Source organism: Zea mays, chromosome 5 (assembly GCF_902167145.1).
Source record: "Zea mays cultivar B73 chromosome 5, Zm-B73-REFERENCE-NAM-5.0, whole genome shotgun sequence".
Classification (NCBI taxonomy): domain Eukaryota; kingdom Viridiplantae; phylum Streptophyta; class Magnoliopsida; order Poales; family Poaceae; genus Zea; species Zea mays.
Genome location: NC_050100.1, coordinates 100,771,759 through 100,789,934, shown reverse-complemented (window position 1 = coordinate 100,789,934; position 18,176 = coordinate 100,771,759). Strand labels below are relative to the sequence as shown.

Below are 18,176 nucleotides of genomic sequence, written 5' to 3'. Positions count from 1 at the left end.
ATTTTTTAATTTTTATCCATGACAAATTGTTTGGTGCTGAAATTATGGTTTGATGTTGCTAAATAATATTCTTTAAATGTAATAAAATTGTTGTTTAATGTTGAATGTTAAAACTGCAGTGCATGGACGGGTCGTAGGGTAAAAGATACCTGGCAGGTGTAGTCGTAGGGTAAGAGATATCTGGCAGGTGTAGGTATGGTATAGATCCATACACACGAACCTACATGTGTGGTTTATGTGTTTGTCTCAGGGTACGGAATCATGGACCATATATTCGTGTCATAACCGTCTGATTGCCATTTTGCCATCCCTAGCTCCACAGCACCACTTGCTCCTGCCTCCTGCTGCTTCTTCCCGAGTTCCCGTGCCGCCGCGAGCGCTCCCAACCAAGCAACGAGACAACAACAACAACCCTGCACCGCCGCAGCACTTGCGCCGTCCGGTCCTGTCCTCCCGCGGTCTCGACGCCGCCCCCTACCGTCCTACCTTATCGCGCACCGCTCCATGGCCGCCAAGTGGGCCCAGAAGACCGTCGTTATCCCGGCGCATCGGCGGGGCTGCCACCTCATCACCCCCAAGGTCCCATCCGCGCTCTCGCTCTCTCTCTCTCAAGTCTCACCCGCGGCTTCCGTACTCGCACCTCGTGCTCTTGGTGCTGAGATTCCCTCATGTTCCACCGGGTGGTGCTGCAGATTCTGAGGGAGATCGAGGGCGACCTGGCCGGGTTCAAGTGCGGTCTCGCGCATTTCTTCCGTATGTTGACACATATTACTTATTTATTATGCGTTTCTAGACATTTCCATATTGGTTCGCACTTGCCTACGTGCCGACATGTTAAGTTGCTGTTTGTAGTATTACAGAATACAGATAGTTTTCTGTAGAATCTGACAGGGTGGGTGGGGATAGAATTGATGGAAATTTAGTGAACTGAACTTCACTGCTGCATCAAAATTTGGCAGCCTCAAGGTGTCTTTTAGTGAAATCACTCTTCTGCTTATTCGGTCAAACCAGCATAACTTTAGGTGTATTAGTATGGCTTATGAACCTTTGTGTATAAGCCATGTATTGATTGCATTTAGGGGATGGAAATTCTGTGTAGTAAGCTGAAACTGTGCCATCGCTTCTTATCTTGGTTTTGGAAATTAAGTGCTCTAAGTAAATATAAATTCTTTTGGATTCTTATCGGAGACGGACTGAACACAAGATTTTTTCTCAGAAGAAAGAACAGGCATCTAGATGAAGACAGTTGCGTTCTGTGCAATACCTCCAGTGAACAAACTTGTCGGGGACCATAATTAGGAGTACCCTCAAGACTCCTAATCTCAGTTGGTAACCCCCATCAGCACAAAGCTGCAAATGCCTAATGGGCGCAATTCAGGTCAAGGATCCGTCCACTCAAGAGACACGATCTCGCCTTGCCCGAGCCCAGCCTCGGGCAAAGACAGCCGACCCAGGAGGATTCACGTCTCGCCCGAGGGTCCCCTCAAGCAACGGGCACACCTTCGACTCGCCCGAGGCCCAGCTCGGGCAGGCTTCGCGGAGAAGCAACCTTGGCCAGATCGCCTCGCCAGCCGACCGGATCGCAGGAGCATTCAATGCAAGGATCGCCTGACACCTCATCCTGACGCGCGCTCCTCAGTCGACAAGGCCGAAGTGACTGCAGTCACTTCGCCCCTCCACTGACTGACCTGACAGGAAAACAGCGCCGCCTGCGCCGCTCCGACTGCTGTGCCACCCGTCAGGGTGAGGCTGACAGCCGTCAAGTCCGGCCTCAGGCGCCATAGGAAGCTCCGCCTCGCCCGACCCCAGGACTCGGACTCAACCTCGACCTCGGACGACGGACTCCGCCTCGCCCGACCCCAGGGCTCGGACTCAACCTCGACCTCGGACGACGGTCTCCGCCTCGCCCGACCCCAGGGCTCGGACTCAACCTCAACCTCGGACGACGGTCTCCGCCTCGCCCGACCCCAGGGCTCGGACTCAACCTCGACCTCGGACGACGGTCTCCGCCTCGCCCGACCCTAGGGCTCGGACTCAGCCTCGACCTCAGAGGAGCCTCCGCCTCGCCCGACCTTGGGCTCGGACCGACCACGTCGCAGGGGGGCACATCATTACCCTACCCCTAGCTAGATCAGGCTACGGGGAACAAGACCGGCGTCCCATCTGGCTCGTCCCGGTAAAACAAGTAATGATGGCACCCCGCGTGCCCCATGACGACGGCGGTTCTCAGCCCCATACGGAAGCAAGGAGACGTCAGCAAGGACCCGACAGCTCCGACAGCTGTGCTCCTACAGGGCTCAAGCGCTCCTCCGACGGCCATGATATCACATGAACAGGGCGCCAAAACCTCTCCGACAGCCACGTCGGCCTGTACATAGGACTCTGGCTTCCCTCTGCTAGACACGTTAGCACATTGCTACACCCCCATTGTACACTTGAGCCTTCTCCTTACATCTATAAAAGGAAGGTCCAGGGCCCTCGTACGGGAAGGTGGCCGCGCGGGAGGACGGGCTGACGCACAGGCTCTCTCTCTCCCCGCGAACGCTTGTAACCCCCTACTGCAAGCGCATCCGCCCTGGGCGTAGGACAACACGAGGCCGCGGTTCCCCTTATTGTTTCCCCCTTGTGTTCCGTCTCGCGCCGACCCATCTAGGCTGGGACACGCAGCGACAATTTACTCGTCGGTCCAGGGACCCCCGGTGTCGAAACGCCGACAGTTGGCGCGTCAGCTAGGGGCCTGCTGCGTGTTGACGAACAGCTTCCCGTCAAGCTCCAGATGGGTAGTCTCCATCAACCTCTCCAACCCGGGACGGTGCTCCGTTTCGGGAGTCTCGAGTTCATGTCCCTCGACGGCAGCTACGACATGATACTCCTTCCTCCGCCGCGCGACAACGACAATGGCGGCCGTCAGCCCGCCCGCCGGTGGCAAAATCGACGACGTCTTCCCCGCGTGACGGAAGAACAGCATCCGGGTCTGTCCCGTCACCTTCCCCGCCGACGGAGGAGGAGGCGGGGCAACCATGGCCAAGCAGGAGGCGGCACCTCGTTGGCTGTCGAGCGAGTCGACGGCGCCGGCGCCCCAGCGGGGGACACGTCGGGCGTTGACCTCGCGTCTGAGACGAAGATGAGCGTCGTTTCCCCGCAACACGCCAACCCCAAGCAGACGGACGACGCCAGCACGCTCGCGAAGGACTTGCTGGGCGTTAGCCTCGTACCCGAGATAACGGTGCAGTCCGTCCCCGACGCGACTTCGTCACCATCCGTCGATCAAGAGGTACCGTCCGTTTTTCATCCTGTGCCTTTTAGATTCAGCTTCGACCCACCAAGCGACCCCGCTTCGGTGGATGCTTTCATAAAGGCATATCCGAACCTTCCGGGGTATCATATGTGGTCAACCTGGGACCGACTGACGGCCGTCTCGACCTACGGGCCCCCGGGTTCCGAGGAAGATGACGAGCCCGACTATGGTTGAGATTTCTCCGGGCTCGGTAACCCCAGTGCCATGCGGGACTTCATGACCGCATGTGACTACTGCCTCTCCGATTGCTCCGATAGTAGCCACAGCCTCGGCGACGAGGACTGTGGCCTAAGTCGCGAATGTTTCCACGTCGATCTAGGGGGTCTCGACGAAGACAACCACCTTGGTATGCCGGAGGACGGCGATCCCCCTAGGCCTGCGCCTCGCGTTGACATCCTTCGGGAGCTAGCTGTGGTCCCAGTCCCTGCAGGGGGTCAGGACGCACAGCTCGAGCAAATCCGCGAGATGCGGGCCAGGCTCGACGAGGAAGCAGGACAACTTGTGCAGCTCCGGCAGAATATCGGGCAGGAGTGGGCAGGCCGAGCACCGGCCGGAGAAGCGCGTCATCTGGCCCAGGACGTCCAGCACCGCATCGCCAACGATGCCAGGGCGAGGCTGCCTCCGGCTTACAGTGGGGTCGGCCAGAACCTGGCTGCAGCAGCAATACTACTCCGAGCGATGCCGGAACCATCCACCACCGAGGGGCGGCGTATCCAGGGTGAGCTCAAGAATCTCCTGGAGGATGTCGCGGTCCGACGGGCCGAAAGCTCTGCCTCCCGAAGGCAAGGGTACCCCCCGGAGCATCGCGCCGCGACTTCCCGATTCATGCGGGAAGCCTCGGTCCACACCGGGCGCACGCGGGACACAGCGCCTGCGGCCCCGGGACGCCTCGGCAACGAGCACCACCGCCGCGACCGTCGAGCCCATCTCGACGGTAAGGTGCGCCGAGGCTACCACCCCAGGCGTGGGGGACGCTACGACGGCGGGGAGGATCGGAGCCCCTCGTCCGAACCACCCGGTCCGCAAGCTTTCAGCCGGGCCATACGACGGGCGCCGTTCCCGACCCGGTTCCGAACCCCGACTACCATTACCAAGTACTCGGGGGAGACAAGGCCGGAACTGTGGCTCGCGGACTACCGGCTGGCCTGCCAGCTGGGTGGAATGGACGATGACAACCTCATCATCCGCAACCTCCCCCTGTTCCTCTCCGACGCCACCCGAGCCTGACTGGAGCATCTGCCACCTGCGCAGATCTCCAACTGGGACGACCTGGTTAAAGCCTTCGCCGGCAACTTCCAGGGCACATACGTGCGCCTTGGGAACTCCTGGGATCTCCGAAGCTGCCGTCAGCAGCCGAGAGAATCACTGCGGGACTACATCCGACGATTTTCGAGGCCGCGCACCGAGCTACCCAACATCACCGACTCGGATGTCATCGACGCGTTCCTCGCCGGTACCACTTGCCGCGACCTGGTGAGCAAGCTGGGCTGCAAGACTCCCACCAGGGCGAGCGAGCTGATGGACATCGCCACCAAGTTCGCCTCTGGTCAGGAGGCGGTCGAGGCCATCTTCCGGAAGGACAAGCAGCCTCAGGGGCGCCAGCCGGAAGACGTCCCTGAGGCGTCCGCTCAGCGCGGCACAAAGAAGAAGGGCAAGAAGAAGTCGCAAGCGAAACGCGACGCCGCCGACGCAGACCTTGTCGCCGCCGCCGAGCACAGGAACCCTCGGAAGCCTCCTGGAGGCGCCAACCTATTCGACAAGATGCTCAAGGAGTCGTGCCCCTATCATCAGGGTCCCGTTAAGCACACACTTGAGGAGTGCGTCATGCTTCGGCGCTACTTCCACAAGGCCGGGCCCCCGGCGGAAGGTGGCAGAGCCAACAACAACGACAAGAAGGAGGAACACAAGGCAGAGGAGTTTCCCGAGGTCCACGACTGCTTCATGATCTACGGTGGGCAGGTGGCGAACGCCTCAGCTCGGCACCGCAAGCAAGAGTGCCGGGAGGTCTGCTCAATGAAGGTGGCGGCGCCAGTCTACCTAGACTGGAACGACAAGCCCATCACCTTCGACCAAGGTGACCACCCCGACTGCGTGCCGAGCCCGGGAAAGTACCCGCTCGTTGTCGATCCCGTCATCAGCAACGTCAGGCTTACCAAGGTCCTCATGGACGGAGGCAGCAGCCTCAACATCATCTACGCCGAGACCCTCGGGCTCCTGCAGATCGATCTGTCCACGATCCGGGTCGGCGCGGCGCCTTTTCACGGGATCATCCCCGGGAAACGCGTCCAACCCCTTGGGCAACTCGATCTGCCCGTCTGCTTCGGGACTCCCTCCAACTTCCGAAAGGAAACCCTCATGTTCGAGGTGGTCGGGTTCCAAGGAACCTACCACACAGTGCTTGGGAGACCATGCTACGCCAAGTTCATGGCCGTCCCCAACTACACCTACCTCAAGCTCAAGATGCCGGGCCCCAACGGAGTCATCACCGTCGGCTCCACGTACCGACACGTGTACGAATGCGACGTGGAGTGCGTGGAGTACGCCGAGGCCCTCGCCGAATCCGAGGCCCTCATCGCCGACCTGGAGAGCCTCTCCAAGGAGGTGCCAGATGCGAAGCGCCACGCCGGCAAGTTCGAGCCAGCTGAGGCGGTTAAGTCCGTCCCTTTCGACCCCAGCAACGACACCTCCAAGCAAGTCCGGATCGGCTCCGAGCTCGACCCCAAATAGGAAGCAGTGCTCGTCGACTTTCTCCGCGCGAACGCCGAGGTTTTTGCGTGGAGTCCCTCGGACATGCCTGGCATACCGAGTGATGTCGCCGATCACTCGCTGGATATCTGAGCTGTAGCCCGACCCGTGAAGCAGCCTCTGCGCCGATTCGACGAAGAAAAGCGCAGAGCCATAGGCGAGGAGATCCACAAGCTGATGGCTGCAGGGTTCATCAAGGAGGTATTCCATCCCGAATGGTTAGCCAACTCTGTGCTTGTGAAAAAGAAAGGTGGGAAATGGCGGATGTGTGTAGACTACACTGGTCTAAACAAAGCATGTCCGAAGGTTCCCTACCCTCTGCCTCGCATCGATCAAATCATGGATTCCACTGCTGGGTGCGAAACCCTGTCGTTCCTTGATGCCTACTCGGGGTATCACCAAATTAGGATGAAAGAGTCCGACCAGCTCACGACTTCTTTCATCACACATTTTGGCATGTACTGCTACATTACTATGCCAATTCGGTTTGAGGAACGCGGGTGCTACATACTAAAGGTGCATGAACCACGTGTTCGGAGAGCACATTGGTCGAACGGTCGAGGCTTATGTCGATGACATCGTAGTCAAGACGAGGAAAGCCTTCGACCTCCTCTCTGACCTTGAAACGACATTGAAGTGTTTCAAGGCGAAAGGCGTAAAACTCAATCCCGAGAAGTGTGTCTTCGGAGTCTCCCGAGGCATGCTCCTGGGGTTCATCGTCTCCGAGCGGGGCATCGAGGCCAACCCGAAGAAAATCGCGGCCATCACCAACATGGGGCCCATCAAGAACTTGAAAGGAGTACAGAGGGTCATGGGATGCCTTGCGGCTCTGAGCCGCTTCATCTCGCGCCTCGGCGAAAGAGGCCTACCTCTGTACCGCCTCTTGAGGAAGGCCGAGTGCTTCACTTGGACCCCCGAGGCCGAGGAAGCCCTCGGGAACCTGAAGGCGCTCCTTACAAGCGCGCCCATCTTGGTGCCCCTCGCTGCCGGAGAAGCCCTCTTGATATACGTCGCCGCTACCACTCAGGTGGTCAGCGCCGCGATCGTGGTCGAGAGACGAGAAGAGGGGCACGCATTGCCCGTCCAGAGGCCGGTCTACTTCATCAGTGAGGTACTGTCCGAGACCAAAATCCGCTACCCGCAAATTCAGAAGCTACTGTACGCGGTAATTCTGACGCGGCGAAAGTTGCGACACTACTTCGAGTCTCATCCTGTGACTGTGGTGTCATCGTTCCCCCTGGGAGAGATCATCCAGTGCCGAGAGGCCTCGGGTAGGATTGCGAAGTGGGCGGTGGAGATCATGGGCGAGACAATCTCGTTCGCTCCTCGGAAGGCCATCAAGTCCCAAGTCTTGGCGGACTTTATGGCTGAATGGGTGGACACCCAGCTTCCAGCAGCTACGATCCAACCGGAACTCTGGACCATGTTTTTCGACGGGTCGTTGATGAAAACAGGAGCGGGCGTGGGCCTGCTCTTCATCTCACCACTCGGGAAGCACCTCCGCTACGTGCTGCGCCTCCATTTCCCGGCGTCGTGCAGTGTGGCCGAGTACGAGGCTCTGGTCAACGGGTTGCGCATCGCCATCGAGCTAGGGGTCCGGCGCCTCGACGCTCGGGGCGACTCGCAGCTTGTCATCGACCAAGTCATGAAGAACTCCCATTGCCGCGACCCGAAGATGGAAGCCTACTGCGACGAGGTTCGGCGCCTGGAGGACAAGTTCTACGGGCTCGAGCTCAACCACATCGCTCGACGATATAACGAGACTGCGGACGAGCTGGCTAAGATAGCCTCGGGGCGGACAACGGTCCCCCCGGACGTCTTCTCCCGAGACCTACATCAACCCTCCGTCAAGACCGACGACACGCCCGAGCCCGAGAAGGCCTCGGCCCTGCCCGAGGGTGAGGCACTACGCGTCGAGGAAGAGCGGAATGGGGTCCCGCCTAATCGAAACTGGCAGACCTCGTACCTACAATATCTCCACCAAGGAGAGCTACCCCTCGACAGAACCGGGCTCGGCGACTGACACGGCGCGCCAAGTCGTTCGTCTTGCTGGGTGACGGAAAGGAGCTCTACCACCGCAGCCCCTCATGCATCCTCCAGCGATGCATATCCATCGCCGAAGGTTAGGAGTTATTACAAGAAATACACTCAGGGGCTTGCGGCCACCACGCAGCACCTCGGGCCCTCGTTGGAAACGCCTTCCGACAGGGTTTCTACTGGCCAACCGCGGTGGCCGACGCCACTAGGATTGTACGCACCTGCCAAGGCTGTCAATTCTACGCAAGGCAGACACACCTACCCGCTCAGGCCTTGCAAACAATACCCATCACCTGGCCGTTTGCTGTGTGGGGTCTGGACCTCGTCGGTCCCTTGCAGAAGGCACCCGGGGCTACACGCACCTGCTGGTCGCTATCTACAAATTTTCCAAGTGGATTGAGGTCCGACCCCTAAACAACATCAGGTCCGAACAGGCGGTGGCGTTCTTCACCAACATCATCCATCGCTTTGGGGTCCCGAACTCCATCACGGACAACGGCACCTAGTTCACTGGCAGAAAGTTCCTGAACTTCTGCGAGGACCACCACATCCGGGTGGACTGGGCCGCCGTAGCCCACCCCATGACGAATGGGCAGGTAGAACGTGCCAACGACATGATTCTGCAGGGACTCAAGCCAAGGATCTACAACGACCTCAACAAGTTTGGCAGGCGATGGATGAAGGAACTCCCCTCAGTGGTCTGGAGTCTGAGGACGACGCCAAGCCAAGCCACGGGCTTCACGCCGTTTTTTCTAGTATATGGGGCCGAGGCTATCTTGCCCACAGACTTAGAATACGACTCCCTGAAGACGTGGACATACGACTCCCGAAGCAACCAGACCAACCGAGAAGACTCATTGGACCAGCTGGAAGAGGCTCGGGACATGGCCTTACTACACTCGGCGCGATATCAGCAGTCCCTGCGATGCTACCATGCCCGAGGGGTTCGGTCCCGAGACCTCCAGGTGGGCGACTTGATGCTTCGGCTACGACAAGACGCCCGAGGGCGCCACAAGCTCACACCTCCCTGGGAAGGGCCGTTCATCATCGCCAAGATTTTGAAGCCCGGAACATACAAGCTGGCCAACAGTCAAGGCGAGGTCTACAACAACGCTTGGAACATCCGACAGCTACGTCGCTTTTACCCTTAAGATGTTTTCAAGTCGTTCATATACCTCGTTTACATACACAAATAAAGCCTAACCATCAAGGAAGGGTCAGCCTTGCCTCGGCAAAGCCCGACCCTCCCTCGGGGGCTAGAAGGGGGGTACCCCCTCTGCGTCAAAATTTTCCTCGAAAAAAGTCTTCCACCAAAGCGACTTTCGTGTTTCCCGGCTATATCAGTAACAGAACCCCGAGAAACGAATAAGAGTGCATGTAAGTGGCAAGGCCGACCGAGCCGAGGGATTCCTACGCCTCTGGGATACGGATACCTCACTCGTCACCTACCGCGAAAAATAACTCTTACTTGGGCAAGCAATCCTGCTACTGACGAACGAGTCCGGATACGCGAAACAGGAGGAAAAGAGACACAACTTTATATCACGACGACAAAGTGTTCAGGGCTCGGCGGCCACGAAAGACACATACATATTCAAAATAAACTGCTTCGGCAGAATCAGGCATCGCCCGGGGGAGGAGCTGCACCCTCGGCTTCGTTTCCACCCTCGGCGAGATCCGCCCCGACCTCGGACGGCGGCGCAAGCGGAAGGATTTCCACCTCGAAGGTGGTCGCCAGCACCGCGCTTGGGCCCGCGGCGGCCGCGTCAAGCCTCTGAACTTCGGCCAGGGCAGCTTCATCTTCGTCGGGAAGGCAGTACCCCTCGCTGACCCGCTCCAGATCCACATCGTAGTGGGAAGCGAGCACGACGAAGGCCCGCCTCACGTCGTGATGCAGCGCCTCGCGGAGTCTGCCGCGCGCGTGGTCACCCAAGGCCTGCAGGCGACTCTGGGGGGAGCTTCCCGAGGGGACATCGTCAAGACCAAAGACCTGGCAGAAGGCTGAGATAGCCTCGGACATGGCCACGCGGTCGGCCTCCCTCTGCTCAGCCGCCTGGGCAAGTGCCTTGGCAGACTCATTGAGGGCAGACTCGAACTCTGCGAACAACCAAAGCAGAAGTCTTCAAACACGAGTTGAAGAGTGAAGCTGAATCAAAATCTCAAAACAGCCAAGACATACCTTCAGCCCGGGCACGCTGCTCCGAGGCTGCGGCTTGGGCGGACTGAGCAGACCCGACGGCCATGGCCAGGTCCGCCGCAAGGGCTCCGGCCCGAGCAGACGCCTCGGCTAGCTGGCCTCCAAGGGCCTCAGCCCGGCTTTCAGCCTCGGCGGCCCGGTCCCGAGATTGGTCCCGCTCACCGATGACCTGGCCAAGCTCCAACTGCCGCCGCTGCGCCTCTGCGCGTGCCGCCGCTGCCTCTGCCCCTAGTTCGTCACAGAGCAACCGAAGGTCCGCCGCCTCAGCGCTCCATTGGGAGAGGCGCTCGGTAGCCTCGGCAAGCGCGGTCCTCAAGAACCGCAGCGAACCCCAGACGTCGACCTCGCGGCGGATGAACGACGACTTGGCGGTGCTCAGATCCGTCAGATCCTGAGGAAGGGAAGCGGGGCGTCACAAAGAATGCCTTGATCACGTCAAAGGTATGCCTGAAATCCTTACCTGAAGGATCCTGGGAACGTCCCTGGAAAGGACCTCCAGGATCGACCGAAGCGACCCCATCGTTGCCTCGACACACTCACGAAGCTCGTCCCGAGACTGCTCTTCCCGCTCATCGTCAAGAATGAAGAGGGGTTTCGAAGCGCCGCGGGTCCAGAACCGGAGCGCCTGCCCACGCCGCTCATTGGGATCGCGCCGTGCGAGGACAAGGTCGCGGCTCCCCAGGACGGGTCGCGGTTCTGCGCCCCCCTCCTCCAAGGCATCGGCACCCCCTGCAGTCTGCGCATCGGGTACCTCCTTGGCTAAGGGGGTAGGCTTTCGATCGCCGGCCTTGAGTAGCGGCACCTCGGCCATCTCAGCATCGGTGGCGACAGGTGGCTCCACAGCCAGAACGGCAACGGCCTCGGCAGAAGCCGGTGCCGGCGTCGGCAACACGTCAGGTGGGCTCAAAGCCGCGGCCGCGCCAGCAGTCCCCCTTGGCACGACGGCTGCCTCGACGGAGGGGTCAGCCTCGGGAGCTCGTCCCACGACAACTTGTGCCGCCTGAGCCCCCTGCATGGGGGCATCTTGTGTAGAGGTCAGCCGGCCGGCGAGGCCCGGTGCGGCACCGGCTGCAGAAGCTGGCGCCGTCTTAAGGACCTTCCGGGGAGCCAGACCGGTCGAACCGTGCCTCCGTTTGCTGGGAAGAAAGGGAAGAGCAGGATCAGGACACACGAAGGAGCCGGGAAAGAGGTATCCTCAGATACTTACCCACTCCGGGCCACGATCAATCGTGCCTGCGGGGAGGCCCCTCGAGCCTCGGTCCCCACGGGCACCACCAAGGTTTGCCCCGCTGCCGGCTTCGGCACCATCCCTGACTCGGGCGCTCGGGGCGCCGAAGGGAAGGTCCGCCCAGGCGCAGACACGGCAACCTGAGGATCAGCCTCCTATGCTGCCGGCACGGGCAACGGCTCTTCAGGGACAGGCGGGTCGGCCTGACTCCCCGGGGTCACCTCGACCACCTCGGCCAAGGGGTCAAGTACCCCCTCGGCCTGCCCCTGTTCTTCGGACCGGGACCCTGATACCCCGGCCCTGGATACCAACGGCGCCAGCCCACTCGGGGGCTGGCTCGACGACCCCTGGCCCAGCCGCAGATCTGGGCTAAGGCCGAGGCGGGCCGCCATGTCGTCATCTTCGTCATCATCGTCGTCGTCGTCGTCGTCAGGCGTCTCCGGCGACGGCTCCCTCGGGAGCCCGTCCCTCTCCTGCTTCCGACGACGCCTCTCCAAGGCGTCTCGAGCCCGCATCCGCTCGCGGGCCCGAGCCTTTTTCGCGTCCTTCTTTTCCTTCTTCTTCTCCGCAGCGACCCTCCGCGCGGCTCGGTCCTCCGGGACCGGTGGCAAAGAAGGCTTGTGAAACCCCAACTCCTGGAGACGGACGAAAATCTCGGCTGTGAGAACCAAGGGCAATCTGACACAAGAAGGAAGAAGGAGCGGACACTCACCAGGGATATGCACTCGTGCTCGGGACGCATCGAGGGCTGGGTAAGGGCACCGGCATCCAGCCTCCCTACCGTGTCGGCTACCCGCCTGTGGAGGTCATCGGCGGGGAGGGGGACCGAGGACATCTGCGAACCCTCCAAGTCGACCCCCGGCGCCATCTCCGAAAGCAGCAGCCGCCGCTCCGTCAAGCGGAGCACCCTCCGGCGATGGATGGCGGCAACCACCCCCGCGACGATGAGCCCTCCGTCTCGCAGCTCCTGCAAGGGGCTGGAGATTCTTCTGTCTCTCGCGCGGGGCCCCGTAGCGCCAGTTGCTGCCGGCGGCAGTCACCACTCGTTGAGAAAACGACGGGAGCCTCCCATCGTCGTTCTGAAGGTAAAACCACCGGCGCTGCCACCCCTTGTTCGAAGACACAAGGATGGCGGGGATGTACTGTTGCGCACGCGCCTGCCTCAACTGGAGGATGCAGCCACCGGCCCGCACCGCCATGCGAACTCTCCTTTCCCCCGTCGTCAAGGAAAAAGGCTCCGCAGAGAAGAGATGGGTCCACAGATCCCAGTGGGGGTCAATCCCCAAAAACCCTTCGCAAACCGCCGCGAAGATGGCTGCTTGCGCGATGGAGTTGGGGCTGAGATTGTGCAGCTCCACCCCGTAGAAATGCAGAATCGCCCGCATGAAACGACTTGCTGGCACTCCGAACCCCCGCTCATGGAAAGAGACGAAACTCAGCACATACCCCGACGGTGGGGACGGGGCGGCTCCGCTCGGAGGGGCCATCCACTCCGGCTGCGGGTCACCGGAGAGGGGACAAAGCAAACCATCGGCAACAAGGGCCTCCAGATCGTCCACCGTGACGGTGGAGAAAGGCCACGGGTCGCGCGGCGGAACGACGGTTACCCGGTCGGCCATCCCCAAGCGAAGGAGGGACAAGGTGCGCGGTTTTCTTTCTCTGGCTATTCCCTCAGGTTGCGAAAACCTAAGCGGGAGGCGAGCAGCAGAGTAAAGAACCACCACTGGTCCCTCTTCTGAATATATAAAGGCCCGGGCGAGACCCGTTCAACACTTCGCCCGAACCCGCCGCGAAATTCAAAACTCGAAGGCGAAACGCCCGTTCCTCGAACGGCACGCGCAACGGCTGCCCCGCGAACCACTCGTCCCGTCGCGTTAACTCCGCAGCAGGGCGCGCGACACCTTTGACAGGCGAAGCGGGCGACGCTTCACCTCCGCCATGATGACCGCGTCAAAAAAGGTACGCCACGTCGTTCAATTTCGTATCCTTTTCCTCTTCCCCTTTCTCTCTCTTGCTACAAGGACCGGGAAAGGGGATACTCCAAAAGGGATCCTTCTCCGCGAAGGAAGCGGGCCCCGAGCCCTCCTACTGATCAGAGGTTCGAAGGCTGGCCCCTCGGAAGGGTTCGACGGCCGCCTCAGAGCACTCGGGTTCCGCGCCCACTACTGGTCAGGGGTTCGAAGGCTGGCCCCTCGGAAGGGTTCGACAGCCGCCTCAGTCCACTCGGGCTCCGCGCCCACTACTGATCAGGGGTTCGTAGGTTGGCCCCCGAAGGGTTCGACAACCGTCTCAGAGCACGCAGAGCGAGGGATGACTCTGGGTACGTCCGATACATGGCCGAGGCTCGGGCTACGCTCCCGAGGTACCCTAAGACATTTCCGAGACCAGCAGGAGCGATTCTGTAACGGAATCCCATCAGAGAGAGGCATCGAGCCCTCGGACCCTATCAAACGGGACAGGGTCCGGCAAATCACCTGCAGGTACTTTTGGAGCGCGCCTCTGGGCCACTAGCCGACCCTTATCGAACGGGGCACGGGCGTCCACTCGGATCACCTGTTAGCAACTCACTGGAGACACCATGTTCGGCGCCCTCCGAGGGCAACATGGCGCTTTCCCCCCCTCCTCCTTGCGGAAAGGCGACGAAGGGGCGTATGATAAAAGCCGAGTCAGTCCTTGACCGTCGTCTCTCTCTGTGCGGAGGCTCGGGGGCTGCTCTCGCAAACCCGGCTCCGGCCAAACCGTTGACAGCGTCAACATACCAGCTCGAGAACTCGGAACCTGACTATGCACCCGGGCTACGACCAGTTCGCATGAGGGAACAACCAGACCGGCCGAGGCATCACGAAAGGCATTAAGACCTCGAAGGAGTCAAACCACTCCTCCGAGGCCTCGGGGGCTACACCCGGCGGGTGCGCTCGCGCGCACCCACCGGAACAAAATGCAACCGAGATAGGCCGGTCCCCTTGCAAAAAAGTGCGACAAAGCCTCCAAGCGAGTACCCACACTCCCTTCGAGGCTCGGGGGCTACTATCGGGGACCATAATTAGGGGTACCCTCAAGACTCCTAATCTCAGCTGGTAACCCCCATCAGCACAAAGCTGCAAAGGCCTGATGGGCGCAATTCAGGTCAAGGGTCCGTCTACTCAAGGGACACGATCTCGCCTTGCCCGAGCCCAGTCTCGGGCAAAGACAGCCGACCCAGGAGGATTCACGTCTCGCCCAAGTGTCCCCTCAAGCAACGGGCACACCTTCGACTCGCCCGAGGCCCAGCTCGGGCAGGCTTCGCGGAGAAGCAACCTTGGCCAGATCGCCTCGCCAGCCGACTGGATCGCAGGAGCATCCAATGCAAGGATCGCCTGACACCTCATCCTGACGCGCGCTCCTCAGTCGACAAGGCCGAAGTGATCGCAGTCACTTCGCCCCTCCACTGACTGACCTGACAGGAAAACAGCGCCGCCTGCGCCGCTCCGACTGCTGTGCCACCCGTCAGGGTGAGGCTGACAGCCGTCAAGTCCGGCCTCAGGCGGCATAGGAAGCTCCGCCTCGCCCGACCCCAGGGCTCGGACTCGACCTCGGACGACGGACTCCGCCTCGCCCGACCCTAGGGCTCGGACTCAACCTCGACCTCGGACGACGGTCTCCGCCTCGCCCGACCCCAGGGCTCGGACTCAACCTCAACCTCGGACGACGGTCTCCGCCTCGCCCGACCCTAGGGCTCGGACTCAGCCTCGACCTCGGAGGAGCCTCCGCCTCGCCCGACCTTGGGCTCGGACCGACCACGTCGCAGGGGGACACATCATTACCCTACTCCTAGCTAGTTCAGGCTACGGGGAACAAGACCAGCGTCCCATTTGGCTCGTCCCGGTAAAACAAGTAATGATGGCACCCCGCGTGCTCCATGACGACGGCGGTTCTCAGCCCCCTACGGAAGCAAGGAGACGTCAGCAAGGACCCGACAGCTCCGACAGCTGTGCTCCTACAGGGCTCAAGCGCTCCTCCGACGGCCACGACATCACATGAACAGGGCGACAATTTACTCGTCGGTCCAGGGACCCCCCGGGGTCGAAACGCCGACAAAACTCCCTTCCATCTCTCTTTTAAATGCCCTTTTAGCCTTATTTACTGCAATTTGCTAAACATCCACTGGGATTTGTCCCTCCAGTCATTGGACATGATCATTGACGCCATGGATGTCTTTGGAAGAGCCATCTTTTAGAGAAATCGTGATAGTAGCCTGTTGGTCAATCTGGAAGCACAGAAATAGCATCATGTTTGACAATGGAAGTGTCTCCCTAGATCTCTGGAAAGCTACTTTTCGGGAGGAGCCAACTCTAAAGGCTCATCTTATTATTTGAGTAGAGAATTTCCAATAGATTTTTCTGTTTTCTCCATTTGAACCTAAGGCCTTGTAAAATGTATGTACCCTCTAATCAATGAAAAATTTAGGTAGGGGGCTCCCCTGTGGTTCTGTTAAAAAAAACTATGTTATATATATATATATGTCTGAATCATTCATCGAATCTGTGGTATTGCTAGTACTAGCACAGAAGTTCGATATTGATTCAACATGTTCTGAAAAAAGAAATAACTCAATGTAGCCATGCTACTGCACAAGCAGTTTGCCTAATTTGCAATAAAGGCCGTGGCCTTTTTTGGTCACATATATTCATGAGCTGACAAGCATGTAGATAAGAACTATTCCCTGCATTTTAGTGTTAATTAATGTTTTTTTTGGTTTTGCAGTTCAGCACACAAGCGCATCGCTGACCATCAACGAGAACTATGACTCTGATGTGCAGGCTGACACTGAGACTTTTCTTAACAGAATTGTTCCAGAGGTCAGTGGCCTAAATTTTTCTCTTCTCTTTTAAATGCTACAATTAAAATGCTGCTTCGTTATGTCATCGTTTTCAGGGCCACAATGCTCCTTGGAAACACACTATGGAAGGTTAGTTAAGTCTCAATCGTGTTACTTTTTGCAGAATTTCACTGAACTTTTGGGTAACGTATTCATAACTACTCATGTGGATCATTGGTTATGAAAACCGTACTGCTTTCTTTGTGACAAGACAGTGAGATTTCTGTTCTAATTACAGGACCTGATGACATGCCAGCACATATTAAATCTTCTATGTTTGGTTGTTCCCTAACGTACGTGATTTCTCACTTCTTATTTCTTCCCTCCATTATGTTATTCTTCTACTGTGTAGAAGTTTTTAACAGTTTGCATCTTGCTCTATGCAGGATTCCTATAACTGATGGACGTCTCAATACGGGCACTTGGCAGGTGAGGGAATGGACATCTGATATTCAAGCTTAGTTCATGTATCTCAATTTGCATTGGTATACCATGATTAGGTAACACCTGACAAACGGGTATGAGTAGGGGTGGTAATGGATCACGATCCAAATGTCCTTTCAGAAAAATTAAGGCCCTTAAATAATTTTAGTTCAAAAATGAATAAGAATAGGGTCCGATCGTAATCCGATTCGATCCTTAAAGTTTGTAGTATAAAATCTAGAGCCATTACCACCTCTGTGAGCGTAGGAGCCATCTGAATAGTATAACAAACTGCATGTATTGATTGTATTCAAATTGCCAAATCTTGTTTGGGTTTTGTTTCAGGGCATATGGCTGTGCGAACATCGAGACCATGCCAGCCCTCGCAAAATTGTGATTACTCTCAACGGTGTTTAACTTGAAGATCTTATATGCTGCCAGGAAATAGGGCCAATGCATTTTGGACCTGAATGTGTTTCAGTTACCATGTACTATGTTGAGTTGTAATGTATGCTATAAATTCCAATAAATTCATCGTTACTATTTCGTATGTGATTATTGGCTTAGCCCCTTAGGTGACCGTTGAACTTATCTTTTGAACACTACGCTTTGCAGTATTTCATAGAAATTGGTGAATGTACAAACAGGAAAATTGTCATATGCTTTCTATAATAAGAGGGCAGTTATAAAATAAGTCTTAACAAATGTGGGAACTGTGTTGTTCTTCAACAAGCATTTAAGGAGGACTAGAAAATTAGGCGCCTGTATCTCGGTGGAGCGTTTGCTTGTCAGAAACCTTCTTTCAGTCCCGTCTTGAGGTACCGATTAAAAAACTAATGCTCCTTATAGCAAGTACTCAAAGCAATCTCCTTAAATTGGTGCTACAAATTAAAATATAGGGCTCTATATTGGAAAAACTACTCTGACAGTGTCTTATTTTATAAAATTTGGTTAAAAAATTATAGAACACCCTCTCAAGTGTCTTAAATATACTACAACATAGTAAACTGCCCTATAATCTAGATTTGATGTTTTACTGTTGGAGCGTGATGTTTTATTGGTGCCTAAATTCTATAAAATATACTCATTTTAAATTATAGGACATTTTTATAGGTCATGTTGTTGGAGATGCTCTTAAAAAACATGAGTGTTAACAAGTCATGAAGGCAAAGTGTTGACGGTGAGCAAGGCGCAATGGCGACAGGAGAGGCACCGAAGCTGAGGAGCACGAGCACGATGGCAGCATCAATGACGATGTCGATGAACACCTAGATGCGGAGCTTGAAGATGAGCGAGCAGAGCTCGAAGACAAGCATCCGCTGCAACAACCACTCATTGAGGTACCTAACATTCTAGTCCGACATCGACGCGCCCTGCTTGTGGCGATGTG

The 18,176-nt window shown here is 57.6% G+C and overlaps 1 protein-coding gene across 1 annotated transcript; it reads left to right on the top strand.

Annotated features, from left to right (window-relative positions):
* Positions 1–298: 298 nt before the first annotated feature.
* Positions 299–17,377, top strand: LOC100276717 (uncharacterized). The gene is made up of 7 exons (NM_001150439.2): positions 299–579; positions 693–753; positions 16,249–16,343; positions 16,420–16,453; positions 16,602–16,656; positions 16,750–16,792; positions 17,132–17,377. Exons 1-7 carry the CDS (start codon positions 505–507, stop codon positions 17,201–17,203), a joined length of 435 nt encoding a protein of 144 aa, NP_001143911.1. The 5' UTR covers positions 299–504; the 3' UTR covers positions 17,204–17,377.
* The last annotated feature ends 799 nt before the right edge of the window (positions 17,378–18,176 follow it).

Excerpts from the sequence above, each read along its gene's own strand:
- LOC100276717 (NM_001150439.2), top strand. The coding sequence starts at position 505 with ATGGCCGCCAAGTGGGCCCAGAAGACCGTCGTTATCCCGGCGCATCGG. Across the intron at positions 580-692 it reads GCCACCTCATCACCCCCAAG|ATTCTGAGGGAGATCGAGGG; the intron begins GTCCCATCCGCG and ends GTGGTGCTGCAG. Across the intron at positions 754-16,248 it reads CGGTCTCGCGCATTTCTTCC|TTCAGCACACAAGCGCATCG; the intron begins GTATGTTGACAC and ends TTGGTTTTGCAG.